Source organism: Lissotriton vulgaris, chromosome 1_1 (genome assembly GCF_964263255.1).
Source record: "Lissotriton vulgaris chromosome 1_1, aLisVul1.2, whole genome shotgun sequence".
Lineage (NCBI taxonomy): Eukaryota > Metazoa > Chordata > Amphibia > Caudata > Salamandridae > Lissotriton > Lissotriton vulgaris.
In genome coordinates this window covers 1,815,904,047-1,815,924,808 of record NC_141685.1, presented here as the reverse complement: position 1 = coordinate 1,815,924,808, position 20,762 = coordinate 1,815,904,047, and the positions used below count along the sequence as shown (strand labels likewise).

The window sequence follows — 20,762 nt, the reverse complement described above, 5'->3', positions numbered from 1 at the left end:
GCTTCTGTATCGGTCGCACAATCTCCCTTCCCTTTCGGCTTCCCCATCTGAGCCGGCACGAGCGGTGGCCTCCAAAGCTGCCTCTGCCCCCGCTCCGAACGTCGCCGGGCTTCGCCCTCAGGAAGGTCCTCTTGCAGCAGTAGCTGAAAAGGCCCGCCGCGTGTCGCGCCTGGGGCACCGCTCTAGTCTCCGGATCCAAGGCTGCCTCTAGGAAGCAGGGTTTTCGATCGCCCGCTAGTCCGGCTGGCGCCAGTCGTGCTCAGAGGCCTGGGGCCATCGTCACTGGATCGTTGCCATGTTGTCGCCGCCACCACCAAGGGTCCGGCTCCCAACCACCGCCGGTGGCGCTCTAGAGGTCCACTCCAACACCCCGAATGGGGCGCGATGCAGCCGCTAACACCTCCTATCTGTGAAAGTAGCAGCCCTTAATGTGGCTCCGGGCCTGCGACTCCGTCGTCCCTGTGCCTCATGCCACCGCCGCCATTTTAGGTCGATGACTTCACGCCTGAGTTTAGCTTTCAGAGTCAGATATCGGGCTTGGGATGGCCCGAGTCGTCCGCCGTCGGCGCCGGACCCTCCGTGGTACCTTCCAGTGTCGGATTATACCGATTTCGTCGCGGTTCGATCAGATATTCAGGATATTTTCCGGGATCGGGCGCGGAGCTCCGAGCTCACGCTGCCTACCTCCTCGGCATCCAAGCCACGCCCCCAATTTCTGTTTTTTCATGTTGGATATCCTTACTACAGGAATTAAATTAATCAACAACTGGATTTTTTTATCTCTCAGCCTTGAAAAAGCCTTGCGGGCGAAACGCACCCCGGCTGCTGCTGTGTCTTCACTTGTCTTGAAAATAAAAGGAAATGACCTGATTTTGGAGTGTGGCTGAAACAATTTTTTGGGAAGCTCTGTACTTGGGACTACATCTTGTGGACTCATTGGAAACCTACTACAAGGGAGCTGTTCCTAGAAGTGTTGCAATTGAGAAGTGTATATTGTTTCACAAACTGGATCATAGAAATAGTGATCAAATGTGCTTTGGTGCATTGTGGTTAATCTTTACTCTGGACCTTATAGTTCTCGAGATTAGTTTATTCCCTAGTGGGTGGGTATTAAGAGCCATTTGGAGCACCTCTTACAACTGGAATCAAAAAATTGTTTATAGACTTAGAATGTCATAGCATGTGCAAACCTAACAGCAAACCCACATTTTGTTTTCCAGTTCCGTACTATGTCGACTTGTAAAATCAAACTGGGATGAATCGAGAAGATAATTATCATTTATAAAAGATGTGAAATGAAATGAAATGAAAATGTGTTTTATAAAGCGCAAATAGCTGCCCAGAGGCGTCCAAGCGCTAAGGCTAACAGTGTATAGACAGCTGGGCGAGTGACAGAAACAAGAAAAAAAAAATCTATTTCTTGAACAAAAAAGTTTTCAGGTGCTTCCTAAAAGAGGTAAGATCTGAATTGGACCTGAGAAATGTAGGTAGACCGTTCCAAAGCCTAGCCGCATTCAGGGAAAAGGAACGACCTCCTGCTCTGGACCGTTTAACCTTTAGCACAACAGCATAGAAAGCATTAGTAGACCGTAGCTGTCTGCTAGGGAGGTAAGGGGTGATTAAGGGACGACTAATTGTTGAGCCAGTTTCCCAGAATGCCTGATGAGCAACACAGAGAGATTTAAAACTAATCCTATCCCTTACAGGGAGCCAGTGCAGTTTTGTTAATCCAGGTTTAACAGAGGTCCTGCGGGGGATTTGAAGCAGGGTCCGGGCCTCACAGTTCTGGATCACCTGTAGCTTCCTCAGTGTGAAGTCTGGGGCTCCAATATAGAGTGCATTTCCAAAATCTAATCTGGAGAGAATCAATCCTTGAACAACAATTTGTTTGGCCTCAAATGGTAGCAAGGGAAGGATCTTCCTCAGCATTCTCATGAGGCCAAAACAGGTGGCAGATAGCACGACAGCTTGATGGTCAAACGTTAAGGACTTGTCCAGCCAGACACCCAAGCTCTTAATAGCATCCTTAGGGACTGGAGGAGGACCCAGGCAGACTGGCCAGATCTGGTCGACCGCAGATGGAGCCGAATGACCCAACAGCATGACCTCTGTCTTGTCCCCATTAAGTTTGAGACAAGACAGGGTCATCCAGCTGCTGACTTCACTCAGGCAGCCCACCAGATCCACTGTGCCCGCAGGGTCTTCAGCCCGCGTCAAAGAGACCACCAGCTGGGTATCGTCCGCATAGGTCACGATCTTAATACCAGATGGACGGACGATCCCAGCCAGCGGCCTCATGTATACATTAAACAACGTCGGGCTGAGTGAAGAACCCTGTGGAACTCCACAGTTCAAGGGCCTGCTGGTAGAGATAGTGGTTCCCTCAAAGACCTGAAAATTTCTATCGGATAAGAATGAACCAATTCACTCCAGCGCTCCTCCTTGAATGTCAATTTCATATTAGTCGTTTTTTCAACAAATTTAGCTGGGAAAGGCAGCTGCAAAATTGGCAGATTGTTGTTAGGATCGCAAATATCCAAGAACGCTTTCTTAAGGAGAGGAAGGATGGATGCTCTTTTCTAATCTTTTGAAAAGTACCCTGTACTAAACATCTTGTTACAAATCTGTGATAAATAAACTACAGAGCACGCTGAGACTAAAGGCATGACTTTTGAAGGCCAGGGATCCATAAGGAACCTAGATTTTATTTTGCCTAGTGTGTTCTGAGTTTGATTTGCTGTTAATGGGCTAAAAGTAGTTAGCATGATAATGTTATCCGATAAAGATGGCTCAGCCACAGGGGTTGGAACAGAGACAGTTGGAAGTTTTAGTAAAGCATCATCCTGGTCTGGAACCCCAGATTGTTCCATAGGACCTAAATTACTACCTCTGGTCCTAACTGCAGGTGGGATGTGGGTTCTTTATTGGCAGTCAAGGTATTGTAAACGGATTTGACTTTATCTTGGAAAACGGTAGCAAGCGAATTGCAGAATGCTTGATTAGTCATAGTATTTTTATTCTCAGGAAGTTTAGAGAGTTTTGTAACTGTTAAGGACAGTTCCTTTGCTGTATTTTTTTAGTTTTAATTTTAGTGGTAAAATACTGAGCTTTTTCCTTAAAGATCATTTCTCTATAGGTACGTATAGACCGTTTATAGTTATCTTTATCTTTGGAGTCGTATTCAGACCTCCACTTGCGTTCAACAAGGCGGCGGTTTGATTTTGCAGCCTGAGCTTGTCGGTGAGCCAAGGTACATATTAGTGTGAGTCATGGGTAATGTAAGGATTGGTTATGTGTACATCACATGTACAGGTATAAGGTATTAAAGTTCATTGTTGATCTGTGCTCATTTGATAACACTTGTATTGCACAGTGCACACTATGCATATTTATGCTTATGAAGGGTTAGCAAAAAATATCAGTTCTACTGTACATTATTTGTATTCATAATTATGTTTCCCCTTGACAAAACTCATAGGCGGGGGCATCTATCGATCCTTTCTACGCAACATATGGTTTAGGTTCTGAGTGACATGTATGAAGTACATTAGCAAACCTATGAAAACTCCACAAAAATATGCTATTTTATGGGTGATGATCATTTTGCACTGCATGTTTTGGCTCTCAAAATTGGGAATGCGCATGTATAAATCAATTCGAAAAATACATAGGTGTGTGGGAGGAGATGAACACATGCATGTACCCATGAACTGCCTGTAATGCAATCACGTTACCACCCACTATAGTATACTTTTGTAACAAATGAACTCTCATAGACTGGACATTTGAGGTCACTAATCCGTCCTTGGTATTTTGGCTTGGGCCACCTAGCTTTGGTTCACTGCTTGTGATCCCTGTAAAACACCCAGGGTACTGGAACTGAACGGTGCTACCTAAATAAGAATGTGTCACATGCAGACCCCACTTTGTAATTACTTCCCCTCTAAGGCCCTGATTCTGGGTTTGTTGAAATGAAAGTGCTATGTATCAAACCCATTAGTTAATGATACCCTAGGGTACATTTGTTGGGTGCGATAAATACCACATTAGGAATTTTGGGGGAATAGCATGCACATTTTGGTGCTTACTGCACTGAAATCCTGAGGCTTACTGTCGATTTTCCCGCTGTTAATTCCAGCAGGATTGACAAAGGATGAGATAAATGAATGTAGTAAATATCACCCTACTCGGAATTATGATTCCTGTACAAAAGGGGAATGACACTGGGTTGGAAAATTCCAACCAACTACTAATCGGGGCCTAGGCCTTTACCCAATCAGCTCCCTGTGATGCGGGGACACTTTGCGTCTTTGATGTCTTTTGGGTGGCAGGGGACAAAGAGGGGTTGGATAACGTCCTGGTACGTGATACCAAGCAGATTTGTGTAAAACAATATGTCTACTTGACCCTAGCTCTGATCTGCTGGTGGGGCACAGGGATTCAACGGTACTGTGAGGGCCTGAGAGGGAACTTTCAAAAGAGCTGCTGGGCCTAAGAGCAACGCATCTCCTGGAAGCGGAGGTCAGTGCTGACCAGCAGACTTGACTCACAGGAGACACAGAAGACCTTGACAGAGTTTCTTTGGAGGGTATTTCGGAAAGCATGCTCTCTTTGGCACCTAGGGATTCAGCACCACTGAGAGCAAGCTGTGTCAACCTGGGAAAAGGTTCTTTTTCTGACATTCTGGAGCTTTGTCCTTGAAAGTTATCCCATGCCCCATGGGGTGGAGTCACCAGTTCAATGCATGGCTTCCTCTCGGGTCCTTGATGTTTCTGAGCACAGGAGATAGCCGGAGACCCTGAGCTCGGAGTACTCTGGGGTCTGCTTCTGTACTTGGATGTCTCAGGCCTTCGCCGTTCAGCCTGCCTCGCAGATCCAATCCGCTGCCCACTGCCTGTCCCCTCCATCTTCATCTCTTTCAGCAGACTAAATAAAGGAACACAGATGTCACCTCAGGCTGTAGGCTGATGTCAACGAAGAGCTCATACCAGGGCCACAGAACCTTTCAACTTACCACTGGACGTCCAGAGTCCATGGGTGATCCGGGCCCAGGTGGCAAATCCTTAAATCCAGCGACTTCTGCAGACATTCTCGAGCTTCGTCTTTAGCTTGGGGCCTCGAGGGGTCTTGTAATAGCTTTCCTGTCAGAAATAAAACAGGGCACTTGAGAACAGAAGAGCCCATTAGGAACGCATTCTATAAATGCTTTAATTGTAGTGTTCTTCAGCTTATTCTCAGTAAACACAGTGCCAAAGCGTTAAAATAATCTTGTCATTTTATTTAAAATGAGCAATTTTCTTTTAGTCACTTTGCTGGACCTCTTCTCCAGAGCGACAATAACCAGCCCTCTTATAAAGTGTTGTATAGCCAAACTACAGGCCTATTCAGTTTTAACCATTTCAGCACTAATGCACCGAGTGCGATGTTGTAAAATAAAATTAGCAACTGCAAAAGGCAAACGTGCGCCAGCAGCAGTCAAGGAGCGCAAAAGAGGGTATATTTGCGGGTTATGTAAAGCATCAAATAGGTCACTATGACATGTATGCGTACTCGATAGGTTGTGGTGACTGAAGTTGTGGCAGTACATCAACTCTTTAAGATACCTAAAGTAGTAGCAATCTTACTCAGGGCAACCAATCGGTAGTTGCTTCAGGTTCTCCTTCAATGGGAGGTCTGTCCTAGAACTTCACAGCTGTGTCTCTATAAGGAAACTGTTCCCCGGGGCAGTGTAGTTGCCGAATGATTGAACACTGGCCTATTAGGTCCAACTTCTAGATGGCGCATGGGAGGGATGTGCAGTCTCCATATATGTTCTTGTATAGACTAGCTGTCAGACCTTTCCAGGACATTCGGTTTAGAGGATATGCTATCATGGATAGCCATAGCAGAACAGGTGGCCATGTGTAATCAGATTTCTTTTTTAGGTCTAGCGTTAACAAAGTCTTTTTGATTTTACTAAACTTATATGTATAATATACTTACACAAAAGGTTTGGTCGCGCATCTCCTTTCATCCATTGGTCTGTACTTGGGTCATTCACATTTAGCTACCATCCACTACATCATACACCATTGGGCAATAGGTCAGCCTAGTTCAGCCACTGGCTAACTTCACTTTTGAGTGACTGCATTTTGCCCTTTCACAAGAAGCACATCCACACACAAGGTAGTTCCCTTCAGTGCCAGTGTTTTTGTTTGTTTGTACCTCATTATTTCCGTTAGACCTGTAAGCTTTAGAGTGGCCTTCCCTCAAAACCTTTTGCCTTACTACTCCATTTTTGCTGATCTCGTTTTTGTTGACCTTCAGACTCTGCACTTTACCACTGCTAACCAGTGATAAAGTGTTTGTGCTCCCTCCTTTAAACATGGTAAAATTGGCTTGCACCTAAATAGCACATTTAATTTATCTGTACATTTAATTTACCTGTAAGTCCCTAGTAAAGTCTTACTACATGTACAGAGGGCCTGTAAATTAAATGCTACCAGTGGGCCTACAACACTGATTTTGCCACCCACTTTGTCTCAGGCCTGCCAATGTAGCCCGTGTGTGCAGTTTTAAACTGGCATCTCAACCCGGCAAAATACCCATTTTGCCAGGCCTAGACCTTCCTTTTTAAAACACATAAGTCAACCCTAGGGTAAACCATAAACAGCGTTATAATACAGGGTGGGGTGTTTTTAAAAAGTTGGAAATGTACTTTTAAGTTTTACATGTCCAGGTAGTGAAAAACTCTTAAATTAGTTTTTCACAACTGAAAGGCCTACCTTTCGCATAGGATACCATTGGGTTACCTTGCTACATTTAATAAGGGCTAACTTTTAATTGGAAACAGGTGAGAATGTTGAGTTTAGTGTCTAAAGGATTGTAATTTAAAACCCTCTTTAATGGTAACGTTGGATTTTCAGTCACAATTCTGAAAATGTCACTTTTACACTGACAGCAATCCAAACATCATCATCACTGTGGGATCAATAAGCGCTAGTTATACATTGTTACACTTTGGGAGATCTGTGGTTACCAGGATTTTGTGCTCGTGACTAATGAGGGGAATTTGCATGATTCGATGCACTCATTACGGGCACAGCATGTATGTTACCATCATACTGAAGTATATTATACACCGGGCAACTACACATGTGATATAACGTAATGAGCAGGGGTCACGCACACTGAATAAAAATTGTATGTTGCATGAGAAATGACTGGTCGTGTGTACACAAGGGAAATTATGGACTGTATGTGTAGTTTTGTCAGGACACATAAGCACGGGTGATTAGGATTGACCGATTTAAACAAATTAGTCTCCTTATGGAGAATGATGCACAATATAGGGAGTACACTTCGTTACTTCAAACAGCCTCAACATGGGACATACTTTTTCAGATTAATCTGGTCTCTGGAGAGCGGGGAGATTGGCTCAGAGTTTTCATAGAGGCACAACTAACTTTCACAAGTTGCGATTTTAACAAGAAATGGAGAATGAGCTATATGATGGATTATTAAATTCAGCCATCTCAGAAATAAGGGTAAAACACATACATTACAGGTGGTGGACCATTGATAGACATTGATGTGATGTTATGATGGTAGCAAGTCAGCATTATTTTTTTGTTATTCCATAGAAATGTACCTCTTGATGAAGGACTATATAGTCCGCAATGCCTTGAGGAATGATTTTTTTTTTTTTTTTTTAAATTTGTTTTTATTGCAGAGTTAGAGACATGTCCTCAAAATTAGACCAACCATTACACTTATGACATCCCGAAGTTGAAAGTAAAGCAAATACACTACACAGCCATTTAGCCCACATCCCGGAGGCTGGGCGGCGCGCCAAAAGTACTGTGCTCCAGGTGATGTCTCAGTGTATGCCCTGCTCGGGCGTCCGGTCGGTTACATCATGTTGTATCTGCTTTTACCCCCAAAAGCCCACCCCCCCCTTGCACCATCAGAACCCAGAATACTCCCTGGGCGCCAACATCAGCTCTCGACCATATCCTAACAGGCCCAGTTGATTCCTCTGAACTACGACTTGGTGCCTAACTACCCTACCAAGAACATCCCCCCCTCTTCCTCCCCCCCCACAACTGCTGCTGATTTGGGTACTGATAAGCCTTGCAAACACCAGAGTACACCCCCTATAGGATCCATTCACCATCGTGTAATCCACATGGAACCCAACTATCCCAGCTCTTCCTCTTCATCCTCCGTCATATAATCACGCAATGCCTGGACCACCATCTCCCATGCCCTAGCCAACTCCAAACACTTCTCATTGCCAGTCCCAGTGGCCTGCCGCATTCTGATAACACTTTCGCAGTTTGACCACTTCAACAGCTCACTCATCCATCTTCTCACTGACGGACCATCCTTAGCCTTCCAGTGCCAAGTTATCTCTCTTTGAGCCAGCATGATACCTAGGTCTATAAATTTACTAGTAATTTTTGTCCTCTTGGTATGGGGAAACCAGAGGAGCAGACACGCTGCCATATCAAAGTCCACCTCCCTATCCGTGACTGCATTCAGGAGTTCCCCCACCGCCTGCCAGTACGCCCCTAATTTCGGGCAGTTCCATAGCATATGATCCAGATCTACCTCGGGCTCCAAGCATCTCGGGCACACCGCATCGAGCACCTGGAAATACCGTCTCACTCTCTCCGGTGTCATGTACGCCCTATGGATAATGAAAAAATGCACCAGTTGGAACCGCGCATTCCTCGTTCCCTTCCACGTCCTTCGCAACACTTGGCTCCAAACCGTGTCCGGTATGGGCTTGCCGACGCTGACCTCCCACCGCGACTTCAATGCCAGCAGTGGCTCCAGTCCCTCACTCCGCAGTCGAGTATGGAGACAAGTCACCGCTTTAACAGTGCCCGCCGCCATCACCACATATTGGCATGTTATGGTCACCTCTGGCTCCTCCAACCCTTTCCTCCAATATCTCTGCATCGCTGCCACCACCGCTGCATGCAGCAGGAAAGTCCCATCCGGTAGACCAAATTGTTCTTGTAGCGTCTGATAGGGGGCCAATGTTCCATCAACATACAGATCCCCCACTACCTGCAGGCCCAGCTCCTCCCATGCCAATAATTGGGACCAATCGCCCCCATGAGGCAGCGCGGTCAGCATTCCCAGCGGTATCTCCGGCGCATATGGGCGGTCTCTTTTTGCTCTTTTTAAGCTCCTATGCCAACATAGTTTAAGCGTTCTTTCTTCTATCGTAAGCTCTCTCACGTCTAGTTTCTGTTGCATTATTATGTATGACAATACACACCTCTGGATGCCTAGCCCCCGGTCATGCTCAGGGCCCCTGAATTCTCTGGCAACATTTTGCGTCAATATCTGAAGTTGTGCCGCCAGGTAGTATAATTCAAAGTCAGGAACGGCCACCCCCCTCAGACTTAGGTCTAGTCAGGGTGCCCAATGCCACCCTGCGCCGCCCATGTCCCCAAAGGAAGCCAATCACCAGTGTCTTCAGATCTTTAAAAATCCGCTGCGGGATCCATATCGGTAGCGTCCGGAAATAGTAGAGCAGCCGCGGGAGTGCCACCATCTTCAACAATGCCACTCGTCCTAATACTGACAACGGAAGGGAGGCCCAAAATTACATGCAGCCCTTCAGCCCACGAATACACCGCCCCACGTTCCCTTCCAAGAGGTCCACAGCCTCATGATAAATGCGCACCCCCAGGTAGGTGAAACTGGAGGACTCCCACACCACCTCTCTCGTCAGCGGTGGACTGGGCGCACCTTTCCGCAAAGGAAATACACAGGTCTTGGTCCAGTTCACCCTGAGGCCTGATAGTTGCCCAAATCTACCCAGCATATCCACTGCTCCCTCCAGCGATTGCACTGGGTCCGCTAGATACAATAACAAATCATCGGCATACAGCGATATGTAGTGTGACTCCGGCCCCTGCGCTATCCCATTGTACATGGTGCCCGACCGCGCCTGCGCTGCCAATGGCTCCACCGCTAAAGCGAACAGCAGAGGGGATAATGAGCAGCCCTGCCTCGTCCCCCTACACACTGGGTAGGCCGAAGACACAATAGGCCCCAGCCGTACTCGCGCCTTCGCCGACGAATAAAGCACCCTCGTCCATCTCCGAAAGCCTTCACCTACCCCAAATTTCAGCAATACTCCATCCAGATATTCCCACTTGAGGCTATCAAAAGCCTTTTCGATATCAACCGCCAATACCACAGGGTCAAGATCCGACGCCCCAGCACCATCCATGATGCGGATCAGACGACGTATGTTCATCGAGGTGTTCCTAGTCGGGATAAATCCCGCCTGATCCCTATGTACCAATGTGGTCATGTGCGGCAGCAACCTGGCGGCTAGGATGCGACTCAAAATCTTGTAATCCACTGTCAACATAGACAATGGGCGATAAGATGTCACGTCCAATGCATCTCTGCCCGGCTTCAGCAGCAGTACCACCAGTGCCTCCCTCATTGATTCAGGCAATCACCCCATCCTCTTCGCTTCCGAGTACACCACCAGCAATCTAGGCGCTAAGATATCAACAAATTTGGCATAAAATTCTACCGGTAGCCCGTCCACCCCAGGGGTTTTATTTCGTGCCATATGTTTAATCGCCCCTCTTATCTCTGTCAATGTTATGGGACCCCCCAGTTCTTTCGCCTCTTCGCTATCCAACACCGGTAGCGGAATCGGATCCAGGTATTCGCCTATCTCCGAGACCTCCGCCTCTAGGTGGCTTTCATACAGGCCCGTGTAATAGGATTGAAATCGCGCCAGTACTGCTGATTGAGAATAGACCACTTCCCCATCTTCCTTTCGTATAATCACGACCAGGCACCCCCTAGGCTCTGGGTCAGCTAGTTTGGCCAAGAGCGTACCCACTTTATCACGTTCCTCATGCACCTTAGTAACATACGACTTATAATCATAGCACCGCAGCCGCTCCGTCTCAGTCGCCACCGCTTCTTTAGCCCGCATCAGTTGTTCCTGCAAGTCCGGCCGCTCAGGCCTTCGTTGTTCCAGCTCTCTCAACATTCTCCTCAAAATAACAGTCAATACCCTGTCGAACCGTGTCACTAAACACCAGATCTCCCAGTGTATCAGGCCGCAGCCGCCATGATGGAACCGCCGATCTCGCCTGCTGCCACTGCATTGATATCAATAAAGGGTTATGATCCGAAATGGTCCTGGCTAAATATTCAGACTGAGTTACTACCGCCGCTAGGGGGCCACTGCACAGCACAGAATCCAGTCTAACATGCAAGTCATGAAGTGTGGAAAAGTAGGAGTAATCCCTGATCTCAGGATGCTGTTCCCTCCACACATCTATCAATCCCCACCTCTCCTGCCATTCCTTCCTGTGGGTCGCTAGCCTGCGCACCGGGGAATCAACCAATGGCGGATGCGACCCATCCAGCTGCACATCTGTGATTGAATTAAAATCTCCTGCTAGCAAGAGAGGGCCCGCCAAGAAGTAGGCCAGCGAGCTTGATAAACCCTCAAAGAAGTGGGCCTGATCAGAGTTGGGGGCATATATATTGCACAGGAACACCTCTCTGCCGCAAAGCCGCCCCTCAACCGCTACATATCTGCCCTCAGGATCAATTCGCTGACTCGTCATTTGGAACGGCGTGCCCACTCTTATCCAAATCAGCACCCCTCTGGCGAAAGCTGAGTATGTCGTGCCAAAAACCTGCCCTCGCCACCTCTTCTGTAATGCCCCGCACTCTTTCTTGGATAAATGGGTTTCCTGAAGCATTGCTATCTGTACACCCCGCCTCACTAAGTAGGCATGCACTTTATGACGTTTCACCATTGTACGTAGTCCTCGGACATTCCATGTGATACATTTCAAATTAGGTAACGTCCCCATGATGTACCGTTCCGCACAATGGCACTAGGCAACAATTCTTCCCCGCACTGCAGCAGTTGTATATCCCCTTCAAAACATCCTAAACAACACCCCAAACCCCTCTCCCCAGGACAGGACCTAATAACCCAGCTTCAGCCCCGTTCCAAACCACCAACACCCCACACATTGTTCTAACCTGTGGTCGCCACCACAGAAGGCCTTAAGGGCCTCGAGAGGTCGATGGAGTGCCGACCAGGGGTAGGCGGAGCCCCAACCCTACGCCCATGGTCCCATACTGCTTGTGCAGCCCCATACCTGGTAGTCCAATAAATGTCCGGAGAGTCTGTGCCAGCAGATACCTCAGGATTGTCCAGCGTTCTCAAGCCTCACTCATTGAACACACCATCTGAGGTTTGCGGTGTGACCGCCGGTCCCTTTACACTCCCCGCTTCTGAGTCGTCGCCTCCAGACTTCTCCCCCTCCTCCTCTGATTCTGACCCTCCAGATGTCCTCTCCTGTTGTGAACCTGTGATGTTCGCCGTCGCAGCCAGCGCTCCCCTCCTGTCCGCTACCATTTGCGCCTCTCGCTCGGCCTTTTTAAGCTTGTTCCGGGAGCGGATACGCTGTGATTTTCTGATCCGTACCGGTTTAGGCCGCTCCCTCCCGCTTTTGTGTGCACGATCAGTCCCTGCACGATACAGTTCAAGCCACGACCAAGCCTCATCAGGAGTCAGAAAGAATGGGTCCTATCGTCAATGATCACTCTCAGTTTCGCAGGAAAGAGCAAAGACTATTGGATCCCTTCCTCTCTCAGTTCCTTTTTCACTGACAAAAAGGATGCTCTACTTCTCTGAACTTCCTGAGTGTAGTCCGGAAAGACTGTGACCTTGCTGTTGTCCACTTGGAAGGGGCCCTGGGATCGTGCCCTCTGTATCAACAGGTCGCGGTCCTTATAGTGCAGCAATTTGACCACCATCGGCCGAGGTGGTCGGCCCTCCAGGGGCGGTCTGGCGGGAACCCTGTGCGCTCTTTCCAGGGAGAAGAAGGGAGACAACCCCTCCGGCGCCACCACTGTCTTGAACCAGTTCTCCATGTAGGACACAGCGTCCCCTTTTTCAATTTTTTCTGGAAGGCCTACTACCCTCACGTTATTCCTCCGGTTGCGACTTTCCGCATCCTCCGCTCGTCGCTCCAGAATCGCCAGACGGTCGAGGATATTCGTCAATTTATGTTCTGCAGTCACCACCGCCGGTTTCAGTTCCTGGAGCAGTTGTTCATTCGTTTTCACTCTATCCGAGAATTTGGCGTGGTCCGCCCTCAGTAGTCCCAGTCCCGTAGCTACCTGCGCAATATCCTGGTGCAGCGATTCCTTTGTCGCAGTGATCGCCTCCAGGATGGTGTCAAGGCGCTGGTTCAGCCTTTGTTCTTGCAGTGAGGCTTCCTGTGGGGCAGGATTACTGCCTTCCTGGGCCAGAGCGATCGCATCTTCTCGCCCCTGTTGCGCATTCGGGGCATCGCCCTGAGCAGCCATCTTTGGCGCGATACGCAGCGCACTCGAGACGCTGATGAGGGCCACTCCAGGTCACCGCATTCACAGCACAGGCCCTTTGGTCCCGGATCCCTTCTCTGGTCACTTAATCACGAAGTATACAGTGTTCGGCAACCAAAATCACCGCCCCATCATGCCCCCACAGCACTCTTAGGTGTCCTTCTGCTCGCAGCTCATTCTCGCTGGGCTATGGCCGGGTGTCGCCTGGGGCCACCAGCGCTCTGCACGTCCAGGATAGTAAACCCTCAATACTCCGCCAGAAGGGCGGTCGGGTGTTATCCAGGGCCGATCACGCCCGCTGCTCCAACCAGCACCCCGCAGGCACCAGGGCCGCCGTCTCGGCTCTCCCACCTCGCTCGCCCAGTCTCCGCACCACGCGGGCTCCAAATGGGCACCCAGGATGATCCCACCAGCTCCAGTCGCTCTTGTGGGGGCACAAGGACCGGAAGGGCCCAGGTCCAGGCACTCTCTCGCGGCCGTTGCGCAGGCCTCCACCCCTTCGCTGCTCCTCACCTTCGGGCGGCTGATCTCTCCGTGGCAGGCCCCCTGCAGTGCAGCCCCACCGGCCCCTTGGGCAAGAAGCCACCACCAGACGCCTATGTCTCTGCCCAGGAGCAGCCCGTTGTCCTCCGAGCCCTCTCGTCGGGGAGCGAGGAAACGGGAGGGGGAGGGGCGCCGCACTCCCCGTGTCGTGGGGTGCCAATAGTCCCGCTGTTCCTCACCGCATGTAGCCCCTGTCCAGTCCCCGCTCCGTTCACTCCGCTAGGCAGCCTCCGATGATTCAGCGCAGAGCAAGGACACAGCTCTCAGTGCCTCCGAGCTCCGCGCGCCACCATTTTCCCTTTGTCTGCAGTCCGGCGCCTCCGATCTCCGAGGTCCGGTCCGCTCGCCGTAATTAAGGTCCCGCTGGAGTCCAAACTCTCCCCTCCGACCTAACAGCACCTCACCTAGCAGATACGTGCCTCCAAGGGCACTAAAGGCAGAATTTCAGGATATTTGGTGGGACTCGGCACGGAGCTGCAGGCTCACACAGCCATCCCGGTCGGCGCCTAAGCCACGCCCCCGTGCCTTGAGGAATGATGATCATATATTGCTATGTTGCTTTGGGAAGTTGTTAAAGAAAATATCCTATTGAACTAATACATGAAATTTCAATGACAAAAACAAATAAAAAAGATATAAAGGTTGACATTTGAGTTTATTTAATATGTGGAAGAGATATTTGGTTAAACAGCGAAGTAATCCATCAGGGGGACGCATTGAGAGTGCGGAGGGAGACACGACGCCAGGAGGGCTGAGTGCTGGTATTGACTTTTACCAAGCTGGCATTTTCTTGTCCTAAGCATTTGGTGCCAACAGCCTGTTTCCTTGGACACATGGCAGTTGGCCTTTGAGTATTGCTCCTTGACAGGCAGACAAAGGGAGAATAGATGTTGGCAGGATGAGCTTCACACCGGGTGGTGCTGTCACCTACCACACTTGCACATCACAAAGCCTCTACCTGAGCACACTCACAGAAGGTTTGTCATTAGTCATTTGCGTCCCCAGACAATCTTGGGCCAGGGCAAGAAGGCAGGACATTTCAAACACTTCTGGGGGTGGTAACCTCCAGAACCTTTTCCTACTTTAGGCAATGTCTGGGTTGGACATTTCCTGGATTTTACATCGGATTTATTTATTTGGCATGAGGGCATTTTTGGGCTTCAATGAAAACTCTATGAATGTCCCACATATAGATTTTGCAATGCTAACTACTATGCTATGATTAGTTTTGCGCCGGATGTGCTTAAATCTGTCTTTTTTAACGTTGGAAGAAATTCAGTTCACTCAATTCTTGGGCAAGCTGGTGGGAGATACCAGCTTCCTCCGCTAGAGATGCATGACCAACGCAAGCCTTGTACTGACATGAGGTGGGAGATACAGGGGACAGTTTGTTTTCTGCTATGGTAATTCATCACTGAGCACTGCATATCCCAAGAAGCACCATGTAGGACAGGCATAATCCTGAGATTCCAGCTGGGTGGCGGGAAACCAGGCAGTTGTATGAAGTCAGGTGCCCAGGTAGCTCTGGAATAGAGGGGGCAGTAGATTGTGTTTCCACCCAACTTACCAGAGACTCTGGTGCAGATGTTGCAGTCCAAGAGTTACTTTGCAGCTATGGTGTTATCTTGGGCATGGACATGGTAACAGAACTATTTATAATTCCCTTGTAATGGGGAGCATTTCTGAGAATGGGTGGCATAGGAATTGCCTGCCTCTGGTATAATGGATCTTGCAATTAGATTATGACAATATCAGGTATAGAAGCATTCCAAAACAAGCATTTGCAATGCAATAGGTCTCGCATTAGGAAAGTTTGAGCTATTGGTCTTGTAAATGACACATTTTTTATTCATGTGTTGGTTTTGAAAATAGCGAAATTAATAGCTTTGTCATTTACAATGCCAATACTTTTATCTTTTGGAAATGTGACACCTATAGCATTTGTAATGCAACATGTTTTGTATTTACGTGACCTAGATGTATTGATATTACAAATAACAATGGCTTTTAATTTTTTTAAATAATTAATACTTAAATAAAAGTTATTGTAATTTATAATGGCAATAGCTTAAACTTTTGTAAATAACTTTTGTGAAGATTATGTTCAGTGTATTTTATTGTGACGAAAATCCATGAACAGAAGTGAAATATTAACATTTTTTGTGACATTTGTAATAAAGCTTGAAACATTGAGAGAAAATATTTGAACCAGTTGTCGTTGAATGGTTGCACCGATTGATACTGTGGTGGCGCTGAGTGATGTTGTTGTGGCGAAGAGTGATGCTGTGGCGTTCAGTGATGCTGCGGTAGCGCATAGTGATGTTGTGGTGCCCCTGATTGATGCTGTGGTGCCCCTGAGTGATGCTGTGGTGGTGCGATAGATAGATAGAGTGAGTACGATAGATAGCTAGAGGGCGGGCGAAAGATAGATAGAGTGAGGGCGAAAGATAGAGTGAGGGCGATAGATAGATAGAGTGAGGGCGATAGATAGCGTGAGGGCGATAGAGTGAGGGCGATAGATAGCATGAGGGCGATAGATAGATAGCGTGAGGGCGATAGATAGATAGCGTGAGGGCGATAGATAGTGTGAGGGCGATAGAGTGAGGGCGATAGATAGAATGAGGGCGATAGTTATAGAGAGGGCAATAGATAGAGTGAGGGCGATAGATAGAGTGAGGGCGATAGATGGAGTGAGGGCGATAGATAGATAGAGTGAGGGCGATAGATAGAGTGAGGGCGATAGATAGATAGATAGATAGATAGATAGATAGATAGATAGATAGATAGATAGATAGATAGATAGATAGATAGAACAGATATAGAGTGAGGGCGATAGTTAGATAGATAGAGTGAGGGCGATAGATAGATGTGTGTGGTTGTGTGTGTGTGTGTGGTTGTGTGTGTGTGTGGTTGTGTGTGTGTGTGTGGTTGTGTGTGTGTGGTTGTGTGTGGTTGTATGTGTGTGGTTGTGTGTGGTTGTGTGTGTGGTTGTGTGTGGTTGTGTGTGTGTATGGTTGTGTGTGTGGTGTATGTGTGGCTGTGTGTGTGGTTGTGTGTGTATGTGGTTCTGTGTATGTGTGATTGTGTGTGTGATTGTGTGTGTGTGGTAGTGTGTGTGTGGTTGGGTGTGTGGTTGTTTGTGTGGCTGTGTGTGTGGTTGTGTGTGTGTGGTTGTGTGTGTGGTTGTGTTTGTGGTTGTGTTTGTGGTTGAGTGTGTGGTTGTGAGTGTTGTTGAGTGTGTGGTTGAGTGTGTGGCTGTGCGTGTGGTTGTGCATGTGGGGTGATGTGTGGGGTGATGTGTGGGGTGATGTGTGATTGTGTGTGGGGTGATGTTTGTGTGTGGTGATGTTTGTGTGTGGGGTTGTGTGTGTGGTTGTGTGTATGTGGTTGTGTGTGTTTGTGTGGTTGTATGAGTGTGTGGTTGTATGTGTGAGTGTGCGTGGTTGTATGTATGTGTGTGTGCAGTTACAGAAGGATGTATGTGGAAGAGAGCGGCAGATCAGCACAGCAGAAGAGAACAGGGAGTTAAAGAAGGAGGCGGGTGGAATAGAGCAGCAGATCAGCACAGGAGAAGAGAACAGGGAGTTAGAGAAGGAGGCGGTGGAAGGGAACAGCAGATCAGCATGGGAGAAGAGAACAGGGAGTTGGAGAAAGGGTGGGGTGGAAGAGAGCAGCAGATCAGCATGGGAGAACAGAACAGGGAGTTAAAGAAGGAGGCGGTGGAAGAGAGCAGCAGATCAGCACAGGAGAAGAGAAGAGAACAGGGAGTTAAAGAAGGTGGTGGGGTGGAAGAGAGCAGCTGATCAGTGCAGGAGAAGAGAACAGGGAGTTAAAGAAGGAAGCGGGTGAAAGAGAGCAGCAGATCAGCACAAGAGAAAAGAACAGGGAGTTAAAGAAGGAGGCGGGTGGAAGAGAGAAGCAGATCAGCTCTGGAGAAGAGAAGTTAACAGGGAGTCCAGGATAGTAAACCCTCAATACTCCGCCAGAAGGGCGGTCGGGTGTTATCCAGGGCCGATCACGCCCGCTGCTCCAACCAGCACCCCGCAGGCACCAGGGCCGCCGTCTCGGCTCTCCCACCTCGCTCGCCCAGTCTCCGCACCACGCGGGCTCCAAATGGGCACCCAGGATGATCCCACCAGCTCCAGTCGCTCTTGTGGGGGCACAAGGACCGGAAGGGCCCAGGTCCAGGCACTCTCTCGCGGCCGTTGCGCAGGCCTCCACCCCTTCGCTGCTCCTCACCTTCGGGCGGCTGATCTCTCCGTGGCAGGCCCCCTGCAGTGCAGCCCCACCGGCCCCTTGGGCAAGAAGCCACAACCAGACGCCTATGTCTCTGCCCAGGAGCAGCCCGTTGTCCTCCGAGCCCTCTCGTCGGGGAGCGAGGAAACGGGAGGGGGAGGGGCGCCGCACTCCCCGTGTCGTGGGGTGCCAATAGTCCCACTGTTCCTCACCGCATGTAGCCCCTGTCCAGTCCCCGCTCCGTTCACTCCGCTAGGCAGCCTCCGATGATTCAGCGCAGAGCAAGGACACAGCTCTCAGTGCCTCCGAGCTCCGCGCGCCACCATTTTCCCTTTGTCTGCAGTCCGGCGCCTCCGATCTCCGAGGTCCGGTCCGCTCGCCGTAATTAAGGTCCCGCTGGAGTCCAAACTCTCCCCTCCGACCTAACAGCACCTCACCTAGCAGATACGTGCCTCCAAGGGCACTAAAGGCAGAATTTCAGGATATTTGGTGGGACTCGGCACGGAGCTGCAGGCTCACACAGCCATCCCGGTCGGCGCCTAAGCCACGCCCCCGTGCCTTGAGGAATGATGATCATATATTGCTATGTTGCTTTGGGAAGTTGTTAAAGAAAATATCCTATTGAACTAATACATGAAATTTCAATGACAAAAACAAATAAAAAAGATATAAAGGTTGACATTTGAGTTTATTTAATATGTGGAAGAGATATTTGGTTAAACAGCGAAGTAATCCATCAGGGGGACGCATTGTTTGTGGTTGTGTTTGTGGTTGAGTGTGTGGTTGTGAGTGTTGTTGAGTGTGTGGTTGAGTGTGTGGCTGTGCGTGTGGTTGTGCATGTGGGGTGATGTGTGGGGTGATGTGTGGGGTGATGTGTGATTGTGTGTGGGGTGATGTTTGTGTGTGGTGATGTTTGTGTGTGGGGTTGTGTGTGTGGTTGTGTGTATGTGGTTGTGTGTGTTTGTGTGGTTGTATGAGTGTGTGGTTGTATGTGTGAGTGTGCGTGGTTGTATGTATGTGTGTGTGCAGTTACAGAAGGATGTATGTGGAAGAGAGCGGCAGATCAGCACAGCAGAAGAGAACAGGGAGTTAAAGAAGGAGGCGGGTGGAATAGAGCAGCAGATCAGCACAGGAGAAGAGAACAGGGAGTTAGAGAAGGAGGCGGTGGAAGGGAACAGCAGATCAGCATGGGAGAAGAGAACAGGGAGTTGGAGAAAGGGTGGGGTGGAAGAGAGCAGCAGATCAGCATGGGAGAACAGAACAGGGAGTTAAAGAAGGAGGCGGTGGAAGAGAGCAGCAGATCAGCACAGGAGTAGAGTGAGGGCGGTAGAGTGGTAGAGTGAGGGCGGTTAGAGTGGTAGAGTAAGGGCGGTAGAGTGGTAGAGTGAGGGCGGTAGAGTGAGGGCGATAGAGTGAGGGCGGTAGAGTGAGGGCGGTAGAGTGAGGGCGGTAGAGTGGTAGAGTGGTGAGGGTATGTGAGAGGGTGAGGGTGTGTGAGAGGGTGAGGGTGGGTGAGGGTGAGGGTGTGTGAGTGTGAGGGTGTGTGAGAGTGAGGGTGTGTGTGAGAGTGAGGGTGTGTGTGAGGGTGAGGGTGTGGGTGTGTGAGTGAGGGTGTGTAAGGGTGAGGGGGTGTGAGTGGGTGAGGGTGAGGGGGTGTGAGTGGGTGAGGGTGAGGGGGTGTGAGGGAGAGGGAGTGTGAGGGTGAGGGCATGTGAGGGAGAGGGATGGTGAGGGTGAGGGTGTGTGTGGGAGAGCGAGGGTGGGTGAGAGGGTGGGAGGGTGTGTGAGGGTGAGAGGGTGTGTGAGGGTGAGAGGGTGTGTGAGGGAGAGAGGGTGAGTGAGAGGGTGTGTGAGGGTGAGGGGGTGGGTGAAGGTGTGTGAGGGTGAGGGGGTGTGAGGGTGAGGGTGAGAGGGTGGGTGAGGGTGGATGAGAGAGTGAGAGGGTGGGTGAGGGTGAGTGAGAGGGTGTGTGAGGGTGAGGATGAGGGGGTGTGAGGGTGAGGGTGAGGATGAGGGGGTGTGAGGGAGTGAGGGAGGGTGAGGAGATGTGAGGGTGTGTGAGGGTGAGGGTGTGTGAGGGTGAGAGAGTGTGTGAGGGTGAGGATGAGGGGGTGTGAGGGTAAAGGGACGTGAGAGTGAGGGGGTGTGAGGGTGAAGAGGTGTCTGAGGATGACAGGGAGAGGCAGTGTGAGGGTGAGGGGATGTGAGGGTGTGTGGGGTGTGAGGGGTGAGGGTGAGTGAGGGTGAGAGGGTTGTGAGGATGAAGGGGGTGAGTGAGGGTGAGTGAGGGTGTGAGGGTGTGTGAGGGTGAGAGGGTGAGAGGGTGTGTGAGGGTGAGGGTGTGTGGGGGGGTGAGGGGGTGAGGGTGAGAGGGTTGTAAGGGTGAGCGGGTGAGGGTGAGTGAGGATGAGAGGGTTGTGAGGGTGAGGGAGGTGAGGGTGTGTGAGGGTGCGTGAGGGTGAGGAGGTGTGAGGGTGGGTGTGGGTGTATGGGGGTGCGAGGGGGTATGAGGGTGGGGGGGTGTGAGGGTGAGGGGTGTGTGAAGGTGTGTGAGGGTGAGAGGGTGGGTGAGGGTGAAAGGGTGGGTAAGGGTGAGT

General features: G+C 49.8%; 1 protein-coding gene across 1 annotated transcript in view; it reads right to left on the bottom strand.

Moving 5' to 3' along the window:
- Positions 1–3,044: 3,044 nt before the first annotated feature.
- Positions 3,045–20,762, bottom strand: part of LOC147751267 (putative tetratricopeptide repeat protein 41) — a 496,241-nt gene continuing 478,523 nt past the window's right edge. Inside the window, exons 14-15 of the mRNA XM_086919170.1 lie at positions 5,015–5,141; positions 3,045–4,926 (exon numbers count right to left, since the gene is read on the bottom strand). Of these exons, the coding sequence (XP_086775296.1) occupies positions 4,269–4,926; positions 5,015–5,141 (785 nt within the window). The 3' untranslated portion in view covers positions 3,045–4,268. The remainder of the gene's footprint in view (positions 4,927–5,014; positions 5,142–20,762) is intronic.